The following is a 24,425-nucleotide window of genomic DNA, read 5'->3' on the forward strand; positions in this document are numbered from 1 at the left end:
CACTTATATTCACATCATATCAGCATTTATTCACAATGTATAAATTACAATATGCATAGGCAGTCACTGAACAATACAATTAAGGGCCGTTCACACCAAAAACGGTAACTATAACCAAAACGATAAAAGCGTTTACGCGGACCAACGATTTTATTAACGAGAGCGATATTTGTGTATAGTTAGCGTTATAGTTATCGTTCTTGGTGTGAACGGCCCTTCACACAGCAAATTTCATAGAAAACAACAGATGGAGATGTTATTTCAGAACGCTACATTACTGTGACCAGATAAGAACTTACAAGACAATTTAGCAGATAAGTGTTTGTGTCGTATGCATGTATTTGTGCCTTTGTTATCAACCCTCTGTCTCTCATGTTCTCTTGGGTTCTGTGTTCCGTGTCTCTCCCTTCCTCTCCCTTCTTCTCCCGTCCTCCAGGTCCTCCTCAGCTGTGGACTCTCTGCTCCATGGGGGTGATCTCCGGCATGCTCCTGCTGCGCCCCCTCCTCGCCCCTCGCTGCACCGCCACCTTCTCGGGCACCTCCTCCTCCTCCTCGTCCTCGTCCATCCACACCTGCTCCTGCAGGTTGCCCCGGGAGCCGCCCAGGAAGCCGCCGGGGCCGCGGGCCGAGCGGAAGCGCGAGCGGAAGCTGACGAAGGACAGGCTCTTGCTGCGCTGCTTGTCCCACTGGCTGGCGCGGGCCTGCATCTCGGCCTCGCTCTCCATCTCCTCCAGCACGTTGAGCAGCACGGTGCGGAACAGACGCGGCACCTCCTGCACGTCGGGCTCCATCTCGGTCACCAGCTTCCGGAACCTGCCCAAGGGGCCACACCACAATCAGGGACCTGGCATCGCACACAGCTCTGGGGTGTGCTCTTAATGGCTACTTCGTTGGAGAAATCACTGTATGCCCCAAATGAACCGGTCCAGACCAAGCACTTATAACTACACAGATGTAGCTAATGAAGAACGTATCTCTAATATCAATTTCCAAACAAACTGATGGCATGTCACACCACACCTCTGTTTATTCTAAAACTAATCTGTTATGACATTGTAATAGACATTTCACAAATACATAGGTATTATGCATCAGCATATGGAAATGTTTGTCATACAGAGGTCGTTCCCCCTCTGCCAGCCCAGGGGTAGCCAGCCTACCTGACGATGGAGGGGCCACAGAGATGTGGCGGGATCTTGGAGCAGAGCTCCTGCAGGCCCATCACGTCACTGGGCGTGAGCTCGAACGGGGCCTTGACCGGCACCGAGGCCAGCCAGCTGTAGTCCACCGAGGACGAGGAGCTGAGGCGCCGGCGGCCCTGGGCGGCCCGCTCCAGACGCACGCGCTCCGTGCGCTTCACCATGGCGCCCAGCTCCAGCATCAGCGTGTTGATGACCAGCTCCTCGGACGTGCGCTGCCCGGGCACCTTGGGCTCGAGGGAGAACACCGCTGACCATGGGAACATCTGGAAGAGTGGGCATGAGGTGTTCAATTACTGCATCGGTATCTACACAAGCCGCTCACAATTGCACAATCACTAAATACAGTGGATGACATTGGTTTGGCCTCCTTGAATACATGCTGTATCCTCTTCCAAGGATACATCCTCTCCAAACACTTCTAACAACCTAACACGCACTTACCATGTACTTCCCTCTCTTCCTCCTTCTACCACTCTCTTCTCCTATCCCACTTTGACTGGTACTTATAATGTCTGCACTCTTATCCTCTAGTAATAACATGGACAGATGCATGGTAATTCCAAGCTGAGATCTCCCCTGCGCTGCAGCCTGAATGTTATTCTCTCGCAGTAAGTTGCTTTGGATAAAAGCGACCGCTAAGGGAATGTTTATGCTTTGTTGTGGATGTTTGCCTTTTGTGAACTAATGTGGTGGACTTGGGTCAACAGTCAGAGCAAAATAGTCTTTTGCACATTTTAAAATATAGACTTATTTTGTTATCATGAAAGAGTGAAAAGGTATTATGATAAGCATGTAATTCAATACAAGCATGTCATGTATAACTTTTATCTCCAAAAGTTCTGAATATTTTCTTACGAGTTTAAATATCCAGTGGCATAAAAATGTCAATCATTCATAAGCAGGCAGGACTAAAGCTTACCTCTTCAATCGGATAGTCAGCCCTTCCCAAAGTAAAATTTTGTGTTTGGAGGGTTGCGTAGGTGCAAAAAATATCCAAGAATTAGGTATCCTCAGGTGAAGTTGTAGAACTGCAATATTCAAGTTGCCTAATAAATCCAAGTGCAGAATAGTGGATATGGTCCCAAGAACATGACTGGCTTGACTACCTTGCAGGTCTCTGGTGGACAACGGCACAGATGTAATCCGCTGCTAATACACTGACGCCTCCTACTTATTCTACATGATTAGACAGCCTGTGGCTTCATGTATGCATGTGGTGTGAAACAATGGCACTGCTTCAACAATAGGTGGCTTCAAATGAATGAAACGTATTTACCTAAAGAGAGAGCAATTGTATCTTTTGAAATAGACTAACATTTCTGATACACTAGACAATACACAGAGTAGGCTATGCTCTTACAATAGCATTCTATTTCCAGATAATATTACAGTACATGTATGCTTGTATTCTTAAACGTGTAGGCCTAGTAGAATAACTGGTCTTGATGAACAGAGTAAAATTACATAACACACAGCACGTGAATCTAGTAGAGGCCTCAGGTTTCCATTGTGCTCAGCGCTCTAGAGGCTCAGTCATCAAGGATTATAACAGTGCAGTTCCTAGATGTTATAACTAATATGAGATAATCTCATTATAATCATTGGTAGCCTACATGTTGCCTCAAGATGCAGGGCAGGACACTCAAAATAGTTGGGATATCACGTGAAATGGCTTTTAAGATGGACAGACCATCGAGAATTAAAATAATTCAAGGTTTGCTATTTCAGCGGCCAGGGATGATACTCAGCCAAGTGAGAATCTTCAGCGTCTTTGAAAAAATTGTGCTCTGCAAGAAGTTTTCTAGTCAAGTCTGTAGTATTGCCACTAGATGGCGATAGTATTAAGATTTCCGAAATGAAGTTTCCCCTGAATATCCAAATTTCCCACCAGATCTACGTCACTGACCCCCACCTCGTGTGTCAAGTAGAGTTTAGAGGGATCCCTGACAGCACGAGACAAACTAGCTAGCCTGAGATAGATTAACCGTTTTTTATGTTACGTTAGCGTTTTGATCGATCATAACTGGCGGATGTTACACACAGAAAAGACGACGGATTTACCCTTTGGATTTCAAAGTAAGTTAATTTCTCTACTCTACATGGACTGAAAAATAACAGTGAGTCATCACGCTATCAGTTTACGCTGGCAACAGTGTTTCAATTAAAAGGCGCGTGATATTCTGCTAGCCGCCATCAGTTATTGTTTTATTTTTTTAACCGGTTAACGTTTGACATCCAGGAACAGTGTTGCTCTTTGACTCCCGGTTGGAAACCAACGAAATAACTCGCCAAGAATTTACAGACTCCCTTCTTGCTCAGTAACGTGTTCGCTAGCTACCATTACTTACTAGCCTTTTCTTACCCATCATTGACCAGAATCAGGATAGATTATTAAGGTTGGCGTTGGCAGATAACTAATTTCAGGCTATTTTAGCCATCTTACTGTCAACTTCAGAAGTTTTCCCCCACTAAAGAAGAATCAAGAGGAGGCATAACGTCAACGTTACCCGAGACCGAGCTTGGTTTGTCCTATGATAATGTGAACGTTATTGTCAACAAGAAGAAACAATGCTGAATAATTATGAAAATGACAAAGAGTCCAATATGAAACGTTAGCCTAAATTAGTTGTATTGTCAATACATCTCTTTGAGTAAAACATTTAATCTTATATACCAATATAGATCCATCGGTCATTATTTGCTAACTGTGTTACTAGAGTGTTTACACTTTTTCGTTATCGACCACGGATAAGAGAAGCTTAAGAACGTGTTTTGACATGAGCTCACACTGTATGTCTCGATAAACACACAAGCACACAAATCTTGAATGTCTGCATTCCTTTGTTTAAGCAGGAGATCCTGCATAGTGTCTTTGTGCGCCGGGGAGGGGGAATTTCTTTATTAGCAACTAATTACCCTTTTCCGTCAAGCCTCCACGTTGTTCATTCAATTCACTACACATGCACATCCTGTATTGCAGGGAAAATGCAATGAGTAAAAGCACGTTTACAAACGCTAAAATAATTTATGTATAGTCTATTTACATTTTGCGTATCAGGCGTGTGTTATCAAGTCATTCAAACCCCACTGGTTGTTATCAAGTCATTCAAACCCCACTGGTTGTTATCAAGTCGTTCAAACCCCTTGAGAGTCAGCTGGTTTGCACTATTAAGGAGAGGCAGCACCAGCGCACAAACACTGACTTCCAATCACATGCAGTTTCACTTACATTTTCATGGGCAAGTTCTATCAGATATTGCTTTGGAGCATGTCTAGACAACAGTTTTCCATTCCACCTCTAGGCAAAAGTATTAATCACTTCACAGACATATTTTGAAATGAAAATTTAAATGAGCCGGTTCCCCAATCTCTTAACTATTATGCAACCCAATCTACTCTGCTTTTTATTTATCTGTGTATTTATTTACATTTTAAGATGGACATTTGATGACCCCACTGAGTGGTTTCTGACCTGCTGAAGTTCTGTGTGTGAGGCGGTTGGGTCACGGTTCTGGCGCCATGAGCTGGGCGGCGGACGACTGGACGGCGGGCCTGACGGGCCGGGTCCTGCAGAAGGTGCGGGAGCTGCAGGCCCAGCAGGAGCGGCTGGCCCGCGAGCGGCAGCAGAAGCAGCTGCAGCTGGACAACGCCGAGGCGGCCCTCCACAAGCACAAGCAGAAGGTACGCTAACGCCACCACCAGCACCAGCAGGCGTCCAGCCCTCTCTCACTCCTACTGGGCACTACCTGATGAGCCTCACTCTGTGCAGTCGACCACTCTTAGAACACAGCGTAGTACATGTCACTGATTCTGTTCTTGGTTCATTGTAGTATACTATACAGCAGGGGTAGGCAACCTATGGCACGGGTGCCACTGCTGGCACGCCGAGGCATAATCACTGGCACGCGCCACCAGCATCAGCAAAAAAAATAAAAATCTCAGACTGACAGCAGGATCTTCCAATCCCTCTTTTCAGTGTTCAGCTCAACATACCTGTGTGAGCAGGTATTTTCGCATATGAAAAGTGTGCTCAGCCCTATCGGCAGCCGTTTGACCACGGACAATTCCGAGTCGTGTTTACAATTAAAAGTGACAAACTACGAACCCCAGATAAAAATTGATGATAGTGGCACACTCTTTGACTAGAAATGTTGAAGTTGGCACTGGATGTCTCAAAGGTTGCCGACCCCTGCTATACAGTATACACTATAAATAATATAAAACGCATCAATATAAACACAGCGCTCTCCCTCTTCTTATGCAGCAGGTGCAATTTCCAAATGCATTATCTCAAACAAATGTTTGTAACCCTTGTCACTATTTATTACAATATATAAATAATATTAAAAGAAAGCAAAAGTTGAGGTGCATCCTTTTACTGATTTCCGGTAAATACGATACCCTCTTGATTTGTGGTTGTTTTTGACTGATATGTGATGTGATTTGAGTGTTATTGCTCTGGGAAGTCTGTTGTGTCATAGTTCCTTAAAATTAGGTTCTCCACTATCTATCTATTGCCCTGCAGCTACTCACTTTTCCGCATAGCGAGCCTTATTTATGCCTTTACCTGAAATGCCCCAAAGGGGTTTCATCAGAGCATGGTGATCATGGTGCCATCTCCACATGCCTGAACCTTCTCTGCTCAGAGAGCCCCCCCCTCCCCCCCTCTGGTCTCTGAAACTCTTGCGTGTGTGCGCTCCTTGTTCAGGGTGAGGAGGTGCGTGCGGAGCTGTCGGCGGCGCAGCGCGAGCTGGCGGGGGTGCGGGAGCAGGCACAGGGGGAGGTGCGCGCACGCGAGCGGCTGGCCCAGGACCTGCAGGCGCGCCAGGCCCAGGTGTGCAGCCTGGAGGGCCAGCTGGAGGCCGCCCACACCCTCACCGGCAACCTCACCAAGGAGATCAAGAGGTCAGTACGCACAGACAAAACATCCAGACGTGTGTGTGTGTGTGTAGCCATTAACATGTCATTGTATCAGTGTACATTCAGTAGGCATGCCCTTGCAGTGTGTGTGTGTGTGTGTGTGTGTGTGTGTGTGTGTGTGTGTGTGTGTGTGTGTGTGTGTGTGTGTGTGTGTGTGTGTGTGTGTGTGTGTGTGTGTGTGTGTGTGTGTGTGTGTGTGTGTGTGTGTGTGTGTGTGTGTGTGTTATGGTGCTCTGATGATGGATAGCTGCTGTAACAAAGTCATTTCCTGCGAAGGATTTAATAAAGTATCAATCAGTAGCACCCCCTCGCTAAAGTCCCCTCGCTGAGGAAGTGAGGAGGTCAGTGAGGGACACAGGAGAGCACATTCGTTCAGTTTCATACGCTCTCTCTTAGGCCCCTGTATCAGTCATCATCTTATAATAAGGGTCGTGTTGTATTGATACCTATTGATTGTGTTATGACGATGCACTTAAAGACAGCTGTTATAAAGATGTATATACAGTAGATTGTTGAGGCAACCAGCTATATTTCTGGGATCAATCCTTGGTTACATAGCTTCAACACCGCCTTTTCTGGTGTATGAATTTACCATCCATGACCATTACACACTGTTCATTGTTGTAACTTTAGTTGTTTAATATTTACTCAATACTGCACAGTGGTCAAACTCTACGTAGGGGACTTTACCATGTCCTCTTGTAATGGCCTAAAGTGCTTTTAGAGTGGTTGGTCATAGTTCACGTCCGCGGCTTTCTCTCATGAAGTCTCCTAGATGTCTCCCCTGGCTCTGCGTCCATAAACATGTATTAAGAGTGCTGAGTGTGTTTGCTTTGGCAAATAGAGTTAAGGTCTTGCATAACGGCCTAACGTGATTAGTGTGGGTGTCATCGGCGGCGCTCTTCTCCTGCAGGCTGGAGGCGGAGCTGGAGAAGCTGCAGAGAGCCAACGGCTCCGGGGACTCAGTGTTGTTCTCCACTCCCTGCTGGAACATGGCATCACCCCGGGAACACAATAGTATGGACACACTCACACTCACACTCAGCCTCTCTCTCTCTCTTTCACACACACTCAGCCTCTCTCTCTCTCTTTCACACACTCACACTCACACTCACACTCAGCCTCTCTCTCTCTCTCTCTCTCTCTCTCACTCACGCACACACACACACTCACACACACTCAGTCTCTCTCTTTCTCTCCCTCTTACAGTACCCCCCCCACACACACACACACGCACACTCTCTCTCCAAAACACACACACACACACACACACACACACACACACACACACACACACACACACTGTATTTGTCTCCTAGTCCACCTCTCTCTGTCTCTGGCTCTTTCTGTAGCTCTTACTCTTTGTCTTGCACGTTCTAAGCTCTGACACTTTTGTTGTGTTGCTCTTTTGTGTTGTTTTGCTCTGACCCGCTTTGTGTTCCATCCTATCGTCTCCACCTCCCCAGTCTGACAGCATGGACATTGATCTGGGAAAAGTCCCACGCTGCAGCTGGAATATTGTTGCTGCCGCGCCAGTGAGCGAAAACAGCCCGCGCGCTCAATACGAAATGTCCCCCTAGAGGGACTCGTCCGCCTGTCCCTGGCTGATGATGGGTCTCTTTTTGCCCTTTGACCTCTTTAGGCTCCAAACTGGACGAGAGAGCAGGCCACCGTGGAGAGGGAGAGGGCAGACTGGCGCACGTCAGAGTGAGTGTGCATTCCGGGTTGGGATTTGCCCGCTGCCCATTGGCAGCGGGTTGGGATTTGTAAAATGCTGTATAAAAACACACAAATCAGTTTCAAAGTTTTGTTTGGGTAAGACTGAGACAGGTCCTTTCAGCAAATCTGAGAAATGTACAAATTGTACTTTTCAAATACATCACAGCCACAATGTCATACTGATGCGTGGCTCTCTGCCCTGGTAGTACAATTGTAGCAGCAAGGGAGATTTGAATGTAAACAAATCATAGAGAATCTGTGTACTTTTCCACTTCCCGCAGTTCCCACAGCAGGACAGATCTCTGGTCTGTGTTAGTGCTGTATCCAGCGGTCAGCTTTTCCCCTGCCCTGTCCGTGCTGTTTGTTTATGGTGTTCCATCGAGCCGACTCTGCTGTTTTTGTTTTCTCCGCAGCAGCAGCTTCAGTTCTCCGACAGCCCCAGGTCCGTGAGCGCGGGAGCGCCCTCGCCGTTCCCCCAGCAACCGCACAAGGCCACGCCCGGCCGCCGGGCCGCACGCAACCCGGACGCCTCCACTCCCACCGCGGTGTTTCCGTGGGAACGAGATGACACGAGGTCCGTCCCAAGGGGCAGAACAGCATCCTCTGCGGCCCCCAGCGGCGAGCTCATTAGCGGGGCTCAGGATGCACCGGGGGATTGTGGGATGGAGGAGGACCTCAGAAAAGAGAGAGATGGTGAGGGTTGTTTTGCTCCCACAGCAGCACCAATGGGCTACTTTGCAATTGAGTTATAAGACAACTGATGTAAACAAATATCTCTTATCTATAATTCCTAATGGGAGTGATCTGTGAATCAGGAAATGGATAGATTTTAATAGTAGTTCAAAGTCCTGAACAGAAGGAAAGGGTTGCCACGGAAACTATAAGAGGCCTACCTTGAGAGTAGAATGGCTGAATTGTCTGCCTTGGTGAGGAAGCAGCCATTTTTCTTCTTTGTTGTAAACAGCCAGTGTCAGTAACATGGTGATACATCTGAGTCACAAGAATGGAAAAGTTGTCTCTTCACAAAGCCGACTGTGACAATGACGGGTGTGGGGAGAGACTAGAGGCTAAATATATTTGCCCTTTGCTCAGGCCTAAAGCCCTAGACAAACATTAGCTCTCCTCCATAAATGCCGGATGCTGTCTGTGCACTTCAAACACAGAGAGCAGATCTTCTGAGCGCACAGGATGCGTGGATCACTGCCTGCTGGGCTGTAGGGCACGGGGGGACAATGAGTTTTGTCCCACAGACAGGGATGTTTTTCTCCTCACTGTTGAACTGTTGTGCTGCTCATGTAGTCTCCTGGCACCGGGCTCATCTCTGTCTAGGTATCTGGGATGGGATGTGTGGGGGTGTCTCCTCTCTTCCTTGCCATCTTTCCTTGTTTGTTCCTTCACTTTCCCTTCTTTGTGTGTGTGTCTTTTGTTCATTATTCCCCCCCCCCCCTCTCTCTCTCTCCCTGTCCCCTCACTGGCTCTGGATTTCCATAGTGGGTGGATTACTGGCAGAGTCCACAAGAGCTTCCTGTAGTCGGGCCCTGTTATGCAGAGCATGTACCAAACACTTCAGTCACATAAACAACACATTTTATTCTTTTTTTTTTTCATCTCCCCCACGTCCCCTCTCACACACACCAGTTACAGTTATTGTTCTCTTGCGTGTAAGTTCTGTGTCACTTTCTGCCGGTGACGAACATTCATCTGTTGTGCTTGATGTGAGAGTGACAGCACTGACCTGCACACAGGACAGATTTTTATTGACCAGATAAATCAATAGCTCATAGCAGATAAGCAAACACTGTCCCCACACTGCATGGTGGTGGTGAGTTGACCGGCCACCGGCCGATAACATGACCAACACCCTGGTGTGTGTGTGTGTCTGTGTGTGAAATACGTGCACACATCTGTGAGTGTGTGTGCTTTGCACGAGAGCAACAGAGAGTTTTGTTTATTCAGTACAGTGCGCCGGTGCCTGAATAAGCGCCATTGTTTTGGCGTCGGCGCTGGCTGTGGCTGCTGCGCTGAGGCAATCGCTCGTTGTCATGGGCATGATCGTCCTCCGCCGACACCTGACGCGGAGCATTCCTGTCCTGTCAGAGCCAACAAGGAAGCGTGCCTGCCTGCCTGCCTCTGGGCGAGGAGTGGCCCAAAGACTCACTGGACTGGATGCAAAGGCTGTCCTGCCATTGTCTCATGCATCAGTGCAGAGAGTCTGATTTCATTCATGTAGGCAACACACTGGCTTAGCTATGCTGCCAAACCAGCGCCCAGTGTCTTTGGAACGTTTTTGCTGCATTTTAAAGGAATCTTTTTTCAAATACCCTGTGGTATCCAATTTTATTAATATTTATTCATTCATCCATTCATTCATTCATTCATTTTTAATCATATTTTAGTGTGTGTTTTTGTTGATTGAATAGACTGCACCTTTGTGGACTGAGTGCTTTTAGACTGCACCTTTTTTTTTCTTTGAAAAAATTTGACATGAAGTTGGCCCACACTCTTACTTCCGGTTCTCTTCTGACTCGATTCTCTCAGTCAACACTGCAGTCCATCATTCTGTGTGGACTCCTCAGGGAGAAGAAGCCTGTGTTTATTGTTAGTTGAGATTGATCAAGAGTTCTTAGATTTCTTTACACATTAGTCATTCTCATTTTCCTGCCTTCTCTGTTTATTTCCCCTCACTCATCACCCCCATGCACACACACAAACACTCACACATTCTTGGACAATACCCAAACCACACTACTTCTCTTCTGACACGTACAAACCACAATTTTCCCACAACATTCTGTTGTGTGTACACACACACACACACACACACACACGCGCACACACACACACACAGCCCAGTCGCTGCAGATCCAGGAGCTGAAGACGTGGGTGCAGTCCCTGGAGAAGGATCTGCGTGCGGAGGCGGAGCGGCTGAAGGAGAGCGAGGCGCGGCTGGGCGAGGCCAAGCGGGAGCTGGCCGGCAGGGACCAGAGCCTGATGCGCTCCAAAGACGAGCTGGGCCGCGCACACACCCTCATCGGCCAGGAGAGGGACCGGGTGAGGCGAGAGGGGGCCGGGGGGGGGGCACTCTTGGCACTGCGGTGATGGCATTAGAGCAGCTGTCTTGAGATTGGCCACGCTCAGACTTGATTTCTAGCATGCCAGAGATATGGTTCTGCAGTGGGGAAAATTAAGATTAGACTCTACCAGATCAAACGGATGTGGAGGTGGATAGATAGACCTACCCAGCAGCATGTCTCCCTGCAGAATGGAGGCCTATGCAGGCTTTATTATATTACAGGCCTCGTGTACCCTGCTGCTTTATGTGTGTGTGTGTGTGTGTGTGTGTGTGTGTGTGTGTGTGTGTGTGTGTGTGTGTGTGTGTGTGTGTGTGTGTGTGTGTGTGTGTGTGTGTGTGTGTGTGTGTGTGTGTGTGTGTGTGCGCGCGTGTGCGCGTGTGTGTGTATGTGCATGTGTGTGTGTGAGCGTGACTAACCGTGTGCTGTGTGCAGGCCCAGGCCTCTGATCAGCGGGCGAAGCAGCTGCAGGAGGAGCTGAAGTGCCAGAGGCAGAACGCTGAGACCTGCCGCAGCAACGCCGAGCAGAAGAGGAAGGAGACCGAGAGAGAGCATCAGAGGGTGAGAACACACACACTCACACTCACACACACACACACACACCTCAGGGGAGGGGCATGGGGGAGACAGCCTGAGTGTGTGTTTGTGTGTGAGGGATGTGGACTTTGAGTGTGTCAAACTGTACTGTGCATGTTGGTATGTATTTTTGTCTGTTGCATATTGTGCGTGTGTGTGTATGCGCGTATGCGATGTGGACCTTTAGTGTGTCAAACTGTGTGTACTGTGCATGTTTGTGTGTATGTCCGTTGCATGTAATGTGTGTGTGTGTGTGTGTGTGTGTGTGTGTGTGTGTGTGTGTTGGGGTTGTAGGAGCTGCTGGAGCTGCAGAAGGAGCGGCAGGCTCTGGAGCGGCAGCACCAGCAGGAGTCTCTCAAACTCAACCAGGAGATCCAGCAGGCCAGGACGCTACACCACACATTACAGTCACAGCACGACAAGGTACACACACACACACACACACACACACACACACACACACACACACACACACATACACACGCACACATACTGATCGATCCCAGTTGGCTAGAACTCTACATTATACAACAGTGTGACTAGTGCACACACAGTATGATCAGACACACCCCACATACACACACACCCCACACACACACACACACTCACACACGCCCAGGCAGGGGATCCAGCTGGACACATACGCACTGACATCAGTGAACTTTCTCTCCATAACCCACACGCACATTTAATTCAACACACTTGCACATCAGTAACCATGAGAGAGCGTACTCACACACTGCACACTCCAGACACAGACACAGGAGGATGGCCTATTGGACTTAATGTATGTAAATGTATGTATGTAAACGTATGTACCTCCTGTCCTTTCGTTTACAGAAACTGTTCATCCTTTCATGCTACGTTTCCCAGCTCTCTGTCTCCTTGTTGTCTTTTTTTCTCTCGTTCTTTCTTCCCTTTTCTCTCCCTCTGTTTCTCTGGCTGGGGAGTTGAAGTATGTGCTCCACAGGTCAATGCACTAATGTCACTCTTCCCTCTCTTGCCCCCTGTTGCTCCCTCTCGTCCTCTCACTCCCTCCCCTCCTCTCCTTCTTCTCTCTCTCTCTCTATCTCTATCTCTTTCTCCTCCTTCTTGATTTCTGGCAAAGGAGATTTAAGGCCTGAAGGTCAGTGTGGTAACATTGATTGTCTGTGTCCTACTTTTTGTTGCTTTGTCTGATTCATTCTAGCTTTCTCTCTCTCTATCCCTCTCTCTCTTTCTTTCTCTCTCTCCTTTCTCTTTCTTTTTCTGTTTTTCTCTTGCCCTCTCAATATAAAAGTGCTTAGGTTGCAACATTCCCTAGCGGTAGGATGGTAATGAACCCACACTGCTATTTCATCAAAATAGGTGACACTTAAACTGTGTGTGTGTGTGTGTGTGTGTGTGTGTGTGTGTGTGTGTGTGTATGTGCACCTACTTTTGGAGGAAAGGAGTGTGAATATTTGAGTTTAGTACCCTGGCAGAATTAGCATCATGAAGTATCCTAATGGGTTAGGAAGGCAGCAGCCGCAGGAGCAAATAAGACCAAATTATCTGTGTTTTGCTGTTGCCATGAATTACAAGCGTACAAAAGGCCATTTATGTCGTTGTGTCTCTGAGCTGACCAGAGAAGCTGACCTGACCGTTTGTCCTTCTGGTTTCCTCTGTGCAGTGCTGGGTTTATCTACACTGGGCTTTTATCTCCATACTATCAGCACATTAGTGCACTAGCACCTGTAGCACCCTTAGACTGTGCATCTAGAACAGCTGGAGTTTAATTCAGCGTATGTGAACAGTGCCTATTAAAAAAGTATTCACCCACCCCCTTGGGTATTTCCCCTTTTACTGTTTTTACTAATGGTATCTTTATCGATTTAATTTGGCCTTTCTGTATGGCAATTTACAGAAAACCTTCTTGAATGTATAAGTGAAAACAGATATCTACAAAGTAATGCAGATTAATTAAAAAAATATTATCCAAGATAAGAGATTGTTTGAATATTCAACCCCTTGAAGTCAGCATTTGATAGATACACCTTTGGCCGCATTAGAGTGCTTAAGGCATTCAGTGACTTGAATTTTTTTTATATCCTTCCCCTCAATTACACTTTTCAATAACCTTTTCTCTCAGTTGTTGGAGTGTTCTTTTGTCTTCATGGTGGTATTAGCCATGAACACTGATTGACCAGTGACTGGACCTTCCAGACGCAAGTGTCTTTATATTACTATAGTATGCATATTCACTGCGGTCAGGCGATCACTAATTGTGAGACTATTAGCACCAGTTGGCTAAAGTAAAATGAATTAATATTTCTTTGTAGAAATTTTCTTTCACTTTGACATTAAAGATGGTATTTTTGTAAACAAAGCTAAATGAAATTGACAAATATTCCATTTATAAAAGCAGTAAAATGGGAAATATCTAAGGTGGATGAGTACTTTTAATCGGCGCTGTATGTGTAAGTGTCTGTGTCTGATTATGTGGGAATGTTTCAGCACTAAACAGGTCAGGTCAGGTCAGGTCAGGCCACTGTAGAATGGAAGGTAAACAACTCTATAGGATGTTTTTGTTTTGATTCACAAGCTGTAAGCAAAGCACTGTAAACATTATATTATCTGGTAAACTCCTCCTTTTATCCACTTCCCAGTATTTCAGATTACACACACACACACACACACACTCTTCCGTTCATCTAAGTGAGGGTTACTAAATTGTAGGACACTGAAATAGTCCCATAGTAAAACCTCTGTGGTGCAGCCCTGTTAGTGTGTGTGTCAGCAGAAATGGCTTTTACTGGGCCTAGTTAAGCATGTCCTTGCCTGGCCCTGAAGTCACCCCCTTTATTCAGCTCATCAGAAACCTGGACTTAGGCAGAAATTGTTTCATACTTGACAGCACAGCCATATACACTGTATATCAATGAAGAGTACTTTGTACAGTAGATCAATTAAAAGTACTTTGTACTGTAGAAGTTATGTAATCATGCAAAAGTTGGTCACACTCTTTAACCGAACAGGGGTTGTGCGGCATTACCACGTGGCTGTTTCAGTTTGGAGTTGTGTGTGTCGTGTGTTAACCTGGTTACTGCATGAGGAGTGAACCCGGTGGTTATTTGTGTCCGTGCGTGGAGTAACATGTGAGTGCTGAAGCATGTGGACCATGTGTCCTCTCATCTCACTCCGGGGGCCCTCGTTTGAGCTGTTTCACAGCGCAGCGGAACCAACGCCACGTCTCACAGTGCTGGTGAAACTGCATGGGCTTTTCTGCTGCTGCTTGGCATGAGGCAGCGGAGCTGGGACTTCCGTTCTCCTCCCTCCTCCGCTCCGCTCCACTCTTGTTCCAGTGTTCAATCCAGACCTCCCTTGATGCACTTCCCTCCATCCATTGCTCCTTCTTCCCTAAACCTCCAACCCTGCACTCCTCCTCCTCCTCCTCTTCCTCTTGTGTTCTGGCTCTTACTCAGTCCACTTCCTGTGTGTGTGTGTGTGTGTGTGTGTGTGTGTGTGTGTGCGCGCAGCTGGGTCTGCAGAAGCAGGCTGTGGAGCAGGAGCTGGACTTCATTAAAGGGAAGCTGAAGGGCACCGAGTCCGAACTCCAGGACACTCAGAAGAGAGAGGCCCAGACACAAGCTAAGCTAACGGTATGATGCTAACACTGAGCCACACACACACACACACACACACACACACACACACACACACATTTGATAATTTTATTTGGAATGACCAATACTGATTAAAACAACACAGCATCCAAATAGTGACAAAGAGCCTCACTAGACAATACAAACGTTATGCTGATAGTCACAACCACATGAATGAATAAAACACACACACACACACACACACACACACACACACACACAGTGACACACACACATACCACATTACATATACCTTCTTGGGTCCTAAGGCTTTATCTATTGTATATGACATAATTTCTAATTGAAAGCTAGACTTGGTAGACCAAGTATGTCGACACTGCATGTGATTCACCTCACTGTGTGTTCACTGTGTGCTGTGTGTTCACTAATTCGGTTAAATTGGGTTAAATGCAGAGAACTGAATTTCCCTCATGGGATCAAAAAAGTATATATTCTATTCTATTCTTCTATTCTACACTGACGAAATCCAATAGCTGGCCCACTCAGGGTGCCAGTGGGAGTCCCAAACCGCCCTGTTGCTAATCGTGTGTCCACACCCTCTTGAGGTCAGATGTGTTCACCACGGTCCCTCTGGACGAATGCCTTCTCTCGTGTTTCATACTGTTGAGCAATACAGCTGTGCTAAGAGCCAATGTTTACACCTGGGAATTTGGCCACGTCTAGACATTAGCATCAATAATTGATGCCCTGTACACCGAAGGAAAAGCTTGTTGAATTATTAAGCGCATCTGCTGATGAGCTTCTTTGTCTGTCAGTCACATTCTCCAATATGATTGAAATCTGTGCAGGCAGCACATGGCATTCATTCATGGAGTTAGGCGTTTAAGGTTATATGCATTGCATACATCACCAAATACATTTATACTGTAGCTGTTCAAAATGATCAGATGCCGATTAAAACATTGTTGATAAAGAAGTACAATCAGAATACAGGGTTTAATACAGCTGTATACAGGAGAGAGGCACACACGAAACACAGTGTACTCCAGAATATGCGTCTATGATTTGATACAGAATTATAGAGGGTTTAAATACACAACAGCAAAGGATAGATACTCATGCAATAGCTGGGGAGACACTCGGTCTACCCTAATCAATTGTTATTGACATGAACATGTAATGGATGACCCATTATCCATGTTTAGGAACAGTACAGATATCATACAGGGTCATTAGAATCATTATTTTAGTGTCAAAGTGACCCACTAGACTAGTGAGAAAGACAAAGTTTTAAATCACACACTGGAATATGGGCCTAATGCAGAACATTAAACCACATTAGAATATTGGACATAATGCTCTATTCCACTTTCTCTCACTGGATATCATTCAAAACAGTGAGGGGTAGCAAAAGACATGTGTGGCACACTTAACATACTAACATCCAACTCCAGGATATATTAAGTAGAATTGGCATTCCAGCATACCCTGGAAAAATATGACTGGTATGATATTTATTAGAGTGCATTGTCTCACTGTTTGTTCAGCTGGGTGACTAAGATACCAGTGTTCGCGGAAGACTTGCATATTATTGCAAGCTTTACAGTAAATACATGTCCTCAAAAGTCTTCATCTTAGTTTACAGGACCTGTTGTTTCTTTGACTGTATTGGGCCTGATGGGGTCTAATAAGTTCTGTCTGTGTTTGGCCTGCAGGAGGCGCTCAGGGATAGCGAGAGCCTCACGGTGACCGTTGAGCAGCTGAAGAGGAAGGAGAGGAGCCTGGAGGAGGAGGTGAAGAGGCTCTCGGAGGAGCTGGCTGACGCACTACGCCGCCTAAAAGAGCTCCAAGGTGAGCGTCTGACTGGCCCAAGACCACCCTCTGCTGGATACATACAGTTAATACACCATGATAATAGAAATCAGGAATTACGTATTTACAGTAGAAATTATAGAAAACAGAAATATGTTCTTTACAAAAATAATAAATGGAGACACAGAAAAGAGTTAAATTTCAGTCAAAACAGCTGACAAACCTCCTGCTTACATGTTACAGAAATGAACGAGTCAATGAGTTAAAATTGAGTCATAACAGCTGAGATTTTGTTTTTTACTATCTTCTCTTTCTCTGCCCGTTCCAGACCAGCCTCCTGTTCCTGCGGCTCCTGTAACGCCCCCCCAGTACTCCTCCTGTGGCGACGGCTTCAACCCAGTGGTCTCTTACGATCGCCCCAGTCCTCACCAAACACAAGCCCACAAGAAGAAAGCACTCAAAGTGGACAGAACCAAAGAGGAGGCGATCCAGAGGGCAAAGTACCCGTCGGACAGGGAGCCGGGGGAGGGCATCGACTCGGAGCAAATCAAGGAGTTTGGCTCGGAGCAGCCTGCAAAGGGCAGGAGAAAAAAGGGCAGGAGGGGGAAAGCAGGATGGAGGGATGAAGAGTCCGACCAGACGGATGAAGCTGGAGAGGTTCTGTCTTCTGCTCTGGAGGAGGAGGACGTCAGCTGTGATGAGGGAGAGACCAATCAGCTTTGCCCAAAGTCACAGCTGACTGAAGTTTTAAGCAGCAGCAGTTCACCAGAATGTTCCAGAAGCAAACCCACTCCCCCGTCGCCGAGCCACAGCCCCAGTCGCGGAGGCGGGCCGACGGACCTGAAGCGGGAGAACGTGGCGCTCCGCGACGAGCTCCGCGACGCCAAGCAGGAGCTGGAGCGTCGCCTGGACGACCTGGAGAGCCAGCGGCGCGCCGAGGCGGAGGCCCGCACCAAGCTGAAGCAGCTGAGCCGCAAGCACTCGGCCCAGACGGAGCAGCTCCGCCACAAGGCCCAGGAGCAGCAGGAGGAGCGCCAGCGCCTGGAGCGGCAGCTGGAGGAGGCGCGCCGGGAGACCGGGCGCCTGGAGGAGGCGCTGGCCGCCGCGCAGGGCCGGCTGGAGGAGAGCCGGCGGGAGAGGGACGCCGAGGCGGCCGGCGAGAGGAGCGAGTGCGAGCGTCTGAGGGAGGCGCTGACCGAGATGGAGCGCAAGGGCCGCGAGATGGAGGAGGAGAGCGGCCGGCTGAAGGAGGACCTGGAGGCGCTGCGGGTGGAGCTGACCCAGGAGCGCGAGGACCGCGAGAAGGGCCGTGAGGAAGAGGAGGAGGAGGAGGAGGAGGAGGTGGAGGAGCAGGGCAAGCAGGAAGGAGCGGGGAAGGAGGACCTGCTGGCCAAGGTGGCCGAACTTGAGGCGCAGCTGGACGAGCTCAGAAAGGCTCCGAAGGAAAACCTCCAGCTGAAGTATCTGCAGCTCAACGGCAGCTGCGATGACAACAAAGCCATGGTCTTCAACGATGAGGACATCATCCCGTCCCCCATTGACCACGTCTCCTTCTGCCAAGCGGTCAACCTCCAGAATGCCATGGTCTCCCAGGAAGCCTCCACCAAGAACTTCATCACCGACCTGGGAGCCTGTCAGAAGCTTGCAGAACATTCCAGAAAGGAGAAGGAGGCCCGGAGCGGCCAGGCCCAGGAGCTGGAGCGTCTGAAGGTGAAGTGCGAGTCGCTGCGGAGCGAGCGGGACCGGGAGTGCGGCCGGGTCAAGGCCACCCAGAACCGCCTGGAGGCCCTGCAGAAGCAGGTGACCAGTCAGACGCAGCAGCTGACGCGGGCCTTCGAGAGCCAGAGCAGCCACATCGAGGGCCTGCTGCTTGAGCTGCAGCAGCGCGACGTCGCCCTCCAGAGGCAGGGAGAGGAACTGCGCCTGAGCCAAGAGGAAATGGCTCAAGTCAAGGCAGCTAAGGAGAAACTGGAGACGGAGGTCAGGACAGAGGCATCTCAGATAGATATCTCAGATGATACCAAAGAGGTTTCTGTCCATCCAGATGCCACTGTGGATGAGAATCAGCCTGAAACACACTGTGATGTGACAGACAATACTAAAGCCAAAACACTAGATAGGGACAATACTAAAGCCAAAACACTAGATAGGGAGGTCGATGTCGTATCTGTTAAGGATGTCTCAAACACATCTGCCCCTATAGAACCCCAGTCTGGGGAGCAGCACAAGGCAGTGGCACAGAGTAACACTAGCAATGTTCCGTTACAGACTGTCGATACTAATACCCAGGATGTAAACGCGACAGATGTTCAGTCTGGCTCTCTGCCGTGTGAAATCGCAACCTCTGGAAACCCAGTTGCCTTTGTGGAAAGTTCTGGAAACTTGAATGAAAAACAGTCAGTGCACACTGAGACCACTGTTCAGGAGAGTAGTGGAGAAGTGCCACCGGGCGCTGGAGACGCACGACACGGAGGGCCAGCTGCTGCGTTAGCTAGCGGACAGCTGGAGCACTCCCAGAATTCCACACTCCAGCAGAGCCCCGCAGCTGTCCTGGCCCTCGACGCCAGCACCATGACGGAGGCGGCCGAAGAGCTGCCGGAGATCCAGGCGGAGATGGACCTGCTCAGGGCCCAGAACGCCCAGCTCACCCAGAGGCTGAAGGAGGCGTCAGTGGAGGACCTCCAGTCAGTCAGAGTGGAGAATGAGCAGCTGAAGTCCAGGCTGAAGCAGTTGGAGACCGCTAGCGTCCGCGTCCAGGAGGACGTGGCAGCAGGTGGAGAGGACGATGGGGCTCTGCGCCTGTGTCCTGAAGGCCAGGGGGATCTCTCTGTCCAGACGTCTGATGCTGAAAACACAGTGGAGAGAGTTCCCCCGGTTCAGCCTGTTTCTGTGCAGCCAGTGGTAACCGCAGTAACAGAAGCTACTGTGGAGAGCAGCACTGAGGAGGAATGTGCTGGAGAGGAGACACTCGACCACTCAGACGACGCCTCACATCAGCAACAGGTACTTAGAATTAAGAGATTAAATAGAAGCAGTATTTACACGATCCGAAACGCTAAACACGGTATGATCTTTAAAAAAAGCATGTGTTTGTGTATCGAATGAACTATGGCTCTGATACTAAGTGTGTTGAAATGTGTGGATTTGCCTTTGGTGACTGGAGTGTGTTTTAGCGGTGTGTGTGTTGACATGCACTCTCCGTGGCTCACTCTGTTGTGCTGTGTTTGTGCTGGGCCGTGTCCAGCTGCAGGCTCTGCTCTCGGAGCTGCGGCGGCTGACCGGGGAGAACGAGAGTCAGGCCGAGGAGCTGGAGCTCTGGAGGACGGCGGCGTCCCAGGAGCCCTCGGCGCTGTCGCCGGGGGCGACGGCAGGTCGCCATGGAGACGGCGACCGCATACTTGTGGTGCGGGAAGACCACATCCTCCTCTCCTGCGGCACAAACAAACTGAGCGGACAGCTCCTGGAAACCAGGTGCTGAGTCACATCCCCACCGCTAACCGGAAAATAAATACAAGACAATTAGCCAATGATAATGCACTCACTGTTTACACATCACTCCCTGCCAAAGTGCCAGCTGCTGGAGATTAATTATAGGATGGCGCAGAGTGGCAGTTGTTGCCCACTTGTGTAAACACAGATGTGCTGATGCCATGTCCACGGTCAAGTGCCAGTGGCTAACCGCAGCCCCCTCTCCTCCATCTAAACTCTCTCCAGGTCCAGGATCCACCACCATCAGGCAGAAGAGGCAGCAGGGCACCCAAGCACCACCACCACCACCACCACCCCCCCACAGCAGCAGGACTCTTCTGCACCACCCAAAGTGGAAGTGGACCATGGTGCATCTGTAAAGGTGAGTTACTAGTGTGCACTAAGCATTGTATGTAACTAATATAATGTATGTAATTAATACTATGTATTATGTGTAATATATGTAATGTATATGAAATATATGTAATAAGTTCTACAAATAAATTATATGGAATATTTATGATATTATTTTTGATGGGAAGATGAAGCACAGTGGTGTCTGTTTAAACTAACCACACATGGTGTTTCAGAGCCTGGAGTCTAACAATGGTGAGCTGATAGATGAGGTGAGCTCTGGCCATGAAGTGGAAACAGTGACCAAAGACTCTCGGCGGAGTGCTGAAGATTTACGTTCTGAGACCCCCTCCGCTGACCGCGAAGGTCGTAACACTAAAGAGAACCTGTGTGGCTCCCGCACTGAGACCAAAATAGTCACCGGACACACTGACCAGGATCATCAGCTGGCAGGACACCGCGCTCCTGGACCCCATGCCAAAGCCAACAGCGTGTCCTGCACGACTGATCAGGTGCAGAGCTCCGCAGAAACGTCTGGAGACGCCGCCGCGCCGCAGACCAAAGCAGACGACTCCGGGCCGGAGGCGGCCCTCGCCCAGACGCCGACCCGCGAGTCCCCGAGAGCGCCGGCCTGTACGGCGGAGCTGGGGGTGGGGAGCGTGTCGGTGACACCGGGCGGAACGAGCCCTGCGGAAACACACCAGTACAGCGCTGAAGAGAAGCTCCGAGCACCGGCGGCCTCGCGGGATGGGGCCGAAGGTCAGAGTTCAGAGGGGCCTGTCAGGGGCCGTGAGAGGGCAGAGGTCAGTCGGGAGGTGACGAGTGCTGCCACCCAGACGGAGGAGACGCACGCACAGAGCCCCGAGAACACACCGCCGAGGGCCGCGCTCCTGGACGCCGGCACACAGACCGACGGAGGACCAGAGGAGGAGGAGGAGGAGGAGGAGGAGGAGGAGGAGGAGGAAGACGACGACGACGACGACGAGGTGACTGACTCGCCGTGCCCTTCACCAGGGGCGACGGCAGAGAGCGAGAGGCTACTGCTTGCCGGCGCTTTCCCCATCCCGGCCAACCCGGCGCACCTGGCCGAGCGCATCCGGCGCAACCGCAACCGCATGTCGGCCGCCTACGACGACACCGAGTACGAGCCGTACGGCCTGCCCGAGGTGGTCATGAAAGGTCAGTCCGTCAGTCCGTCAGTACGTCTTTCAGTACACCCAAAAAGGATGTGTATTTACAAATGGACGTGTTTGAAGTTCTCAGGAATGTGCTTATCACGCTCCCTCTCTCCTTTTCTTTCTTTATCTCTCTCTCTCTCTCTCTCTCTCTCTCTCTCTTCCCTCTCTCTCTCCGCCTCTCCCTGTAGGATTTGCTGATATTCCCAGTGGCCCTGCCTGCCCCTATGTCCTCAGGAGGGGTCTGCTGGGAACCCCAGCTGTGCCTCTCCCAGCACGGGAAGAGGAGGGGGAGACAGACCCCTAAAAACCACAGAGGTGACTGGACACGCTCTCACTTTCAAACACTCACAACACACTCACTCTCCAGCACTCCCTTTGGCAACATTTGTAATTGGACAGACCACAACACAATTAGTCAGCGTAGAATACACTTATGCTAGTCACGTGGTATCCCCATATTCAGTGTGTTGCTGTATTTACCTGTGCTGCGTGTGTCTACAGGTTGATGTGGAATCCTGTCTTGAGTTGAAGCACAGCTACACCACCTCCTGCCGTCAAGAGAACACTCCACTTTGCCTGCTAGATCCTCGGACATTTTTTTATTGTTATATTTTTTTTTTTTCACTTTAATGTGTGGGACTCAGGAGTTCTTAATGGCTACAGCTGTTGACATGTGACCAAGACCCCTGAAACTGAGACCTTATTTTGATATTTTCCTGGGGACACTAACCGTGGGAAGACTGATTGTATATGTGCTTTAGCTGTGGAGGGATTCTCCTGCTTTACAAAACTTGAATTTGTGAATAGCCTTATTTATAGAAGTGTGCCTGAAATGCTGTGAGGATCACACTGCCATAGATGAATACATGTGCTGGGAGTGTGTGTGAGTGTGCATGTGTATTTGAGAGTGTGTGTGTGCGAGTGTGCGTGTGCTTGTGTGTCTGTGTTTTCTGTCTATGACTCAAACCAACCTGAGCCTTTTTCCTCTCCATGTATGGTTATCCACCATGAAGTGCTTTTTTTCTTTCTCTCTCTCACTCTCTCTTGCTCTCTCACTTTATGTATCTCTCCATCCCACCACTCATTTCTCTTTCTCCCCCTTTCGTTTCTTTTTTCCCCCTGTTTATTACTCCGATATTCCAACAGTTTGCATGTATGATGACAGCACAAGCACACTGCCTATGTAGTAATAGAACGTGTCCTGTATGTAAGTGTCCTGTACAATGTTACTGTGTATGAGCAGCTCTACCTTATCAGATTAATATATTAAGTGGATATTAATCGTTTTGTTTTGTGTCGATGCGTTATTGGATTGGAATGTTTTTGTTCTGTTCTGTTTTGTTCTGTTGCTTTGGACGTGTTCCAGCCTGTTTCCATTTTTTTTTTTTTTAAATCAAAACTCTGGATTGATGTAGCATTAGTTTATTTTATCGTCGTCGTTTTTAAATATGTTGATTTTTGAGTCGGAATGGAATGGAAGGGGTAACACTGTGGCCTGCCTTGAAGCTTTCTTGTAGGACTATTTAAAGGGAAATTTGTAGTGCTTGCACAGATAAACAGACTGGGTGGTTGGATTGTAGGACGTGATTTAGCGCCGGTGTCTGCTCCTCCGTCTACACGGAGCTGTTTTCAGCCTCGTGAGCACTCATATTTTAAGCTAATGTACACACACACACTAAGGTACAGCACAGTTTAGAGAAGCTCTCCGGCACAAGCAGTTATTCTTACTGCCTCACGCAGCCACTACTGCAGAAAGGACCCTTTTCCAAAAATCTAAACACAACATCAACCTGTCAAGTGGACAGAATGCAAGACATCATTATTTTCAGATAGCACTCAGAGTTCTGACATTATCTTCATTAAACTTTGATTACAGACACAATATTTTAGTGCCTCCCTCATCTGCTTTGTTGTACTAGCTGTACTTAAACTGAGGTTCACTGTGAATCGTTTCCCTTTGCTTAATGTCACTGCCAATGTGCTGCCGAGTGCCTGCTTTGATGCTTTCAGTCAGTAGCGGACTGGATTAAAAGGGTTGCCTTGAGTATTTGCCTTTGCTTTTGTCCTTTTTTGATCAACGTGTGCTTGTTTATTTTTTATTTCGTTTCATGAATGAGATGCAGTCACCATCATTCACGATATAGTTTGTTTGATAATTAGGTATCTGGATTCGTTTGCTCTACATGACACTGAATTAATGATAAAATACTGCTGCTGAAGGCTCAAGAACTTATCAAACATGTACAGTATGTCAATATGTTTTTGTGGCCTTATCAAATAAGTTGCCAAATAAGTAGTGTTTAAATTCATTCTACGATTTAACCATAGAGGCCAGTATTTCGAATGATCATCTGTTAACGTAAAGGGTATTTAATGTAATCATTTGCGGGGTGAGTATATGTTAACTAGTCAAGACAACATTTCTGGGTAATTTATGTGATGATTGCTTGGCTCCTTACCAAAGATGGGGACAAGGCATGACCTGCATGCTGGCCTAAGGCCATTTTCATAGAGAGGATGGTAGATGGGAGCGGAGACGAC

At 48.4% G+C, this 24,425-nt stretch overlaps 2 protein-coding genes across 3 annotated transcripts; one reads left to right on the plus strand and one right to left on the minus strand.

Annotated features, from left to right (window-relative positions):
* Window positions 1-443: 443 nt before the first annotated feature.
* On the minus strand, window positions 444-1,465 carry zgc:162144 (RD3 domain-containing protein). Its single transcript, XM_062524825.1, has 2 exons — window positions 1,161-1,465; window positions 444-813 (listed from the first exon to the last, which is right to left on the minus strand). The coding sequence occupies exons 1-2, from the start codon at window positions 1,463-1,465 to the stop codon at window positions 444-446; spliced, it is 675 nt and encodes a 224-aa protein (XP_062380809.1).
* A 1,679-nt stretch (window positions 1,466-3,144) lies between these two features.
* si:dkeyp-115e12.6 (centromere protein F) lies at window positions 3,145-23,931 on the plus strand. 2 transcript variants are annotated; one of them, XM_062524514.1, is made up of 17 exons: window positions 3,145-3,278; window positions 4,639-4,883; window positions 5,911-6,107; window positions 7,036-7,139; window positions 7,765-7,829; window positions 8,255-8,534; window positions 10,690-10,892; window positions 11,348-11,473; window positions 11,783-11,911; window positions 14,986-15,108; window positions 16,788-16,923; window positions 17,213-19,887; window positions 20,129-20,355; window positions 20,599-20,734; window positions 20,943-21,885; window positions 22,073-22,199; window positions 22,386-23,931. In XM_062524514.1, exons 2-16 carry the CDS (start codon window positions 4,722-4,724, stop codon window positions 22,186-22,188), a joined length of 5,622 nt encoding a protein of 1,873 aa, XP_062380498.1. In that variant the 5' UTR covers window positions 3,145-3,278; window positions 4,639-4,721; the 3' UTR covers window positions 22,189-22,199; window positions 22,386-23,931. The 2 variants fall into 2 exon arrangements, with proteins under 2 accessions (XP_062380498.1, XP_062380499.1); XM_062524515.1 differs by having other exon boundaries at window positions 8,258-8,534.
* The last annotated feature ends 494 nt before the right edge of the window (window positions 23,932-24,425 follow it).

This window comes from Sardina pilchardus, chromosome 21, assembly GCF_963854185.1.
Source record: "Sardina pilchardus chromosome 21, fSarPil1.1, whole genome shotgun sequence".
NCBI lineage: Eukaryota > Metazoa > Chordata > Actinopteri > Clupeiformes > Clupeidae > Sardina > Sardina pilchardus.

Coding starts and splice junctions, on each gene's coding strand:
- zgc:162144 (XM_062524825.1), bottom strand. CDS start 1,465: ATGTTCCCATGGTCAGCGGTGTTCTCCCTCGAGCCCAAGGTGCCCGGG. Junction 814..1,160: donor TGTGGCCCCTCCATCGTCAG/GTAGGCTGGCTA, acceptor CCCCTTGGGCAG/GTTCCGGAAGCTGGTGACCG.
- si:dkeyp-115e12.6 (XM_062524514.1), top strand. CDS start 4,722: ATGAGCTGGGCGGCGGACGACTGGACGGCGGGCCTGACGGGCCGGGTC. Junction 8,535..10,689: donor CCTCAGAAAAGAGAGAGATG/GTGAGGGTTGTT, acceptor ACACACACACAG/CCCAGTCGCTGCAGATCCAG. Junction 16,924..17,212: donor CCGCCTAAAAGAGCTCCAAG/GTGAGCGTCTGA, acceptor TGCCCGTTCCAG/ACCAGCCTCCTGTTCCTGCG.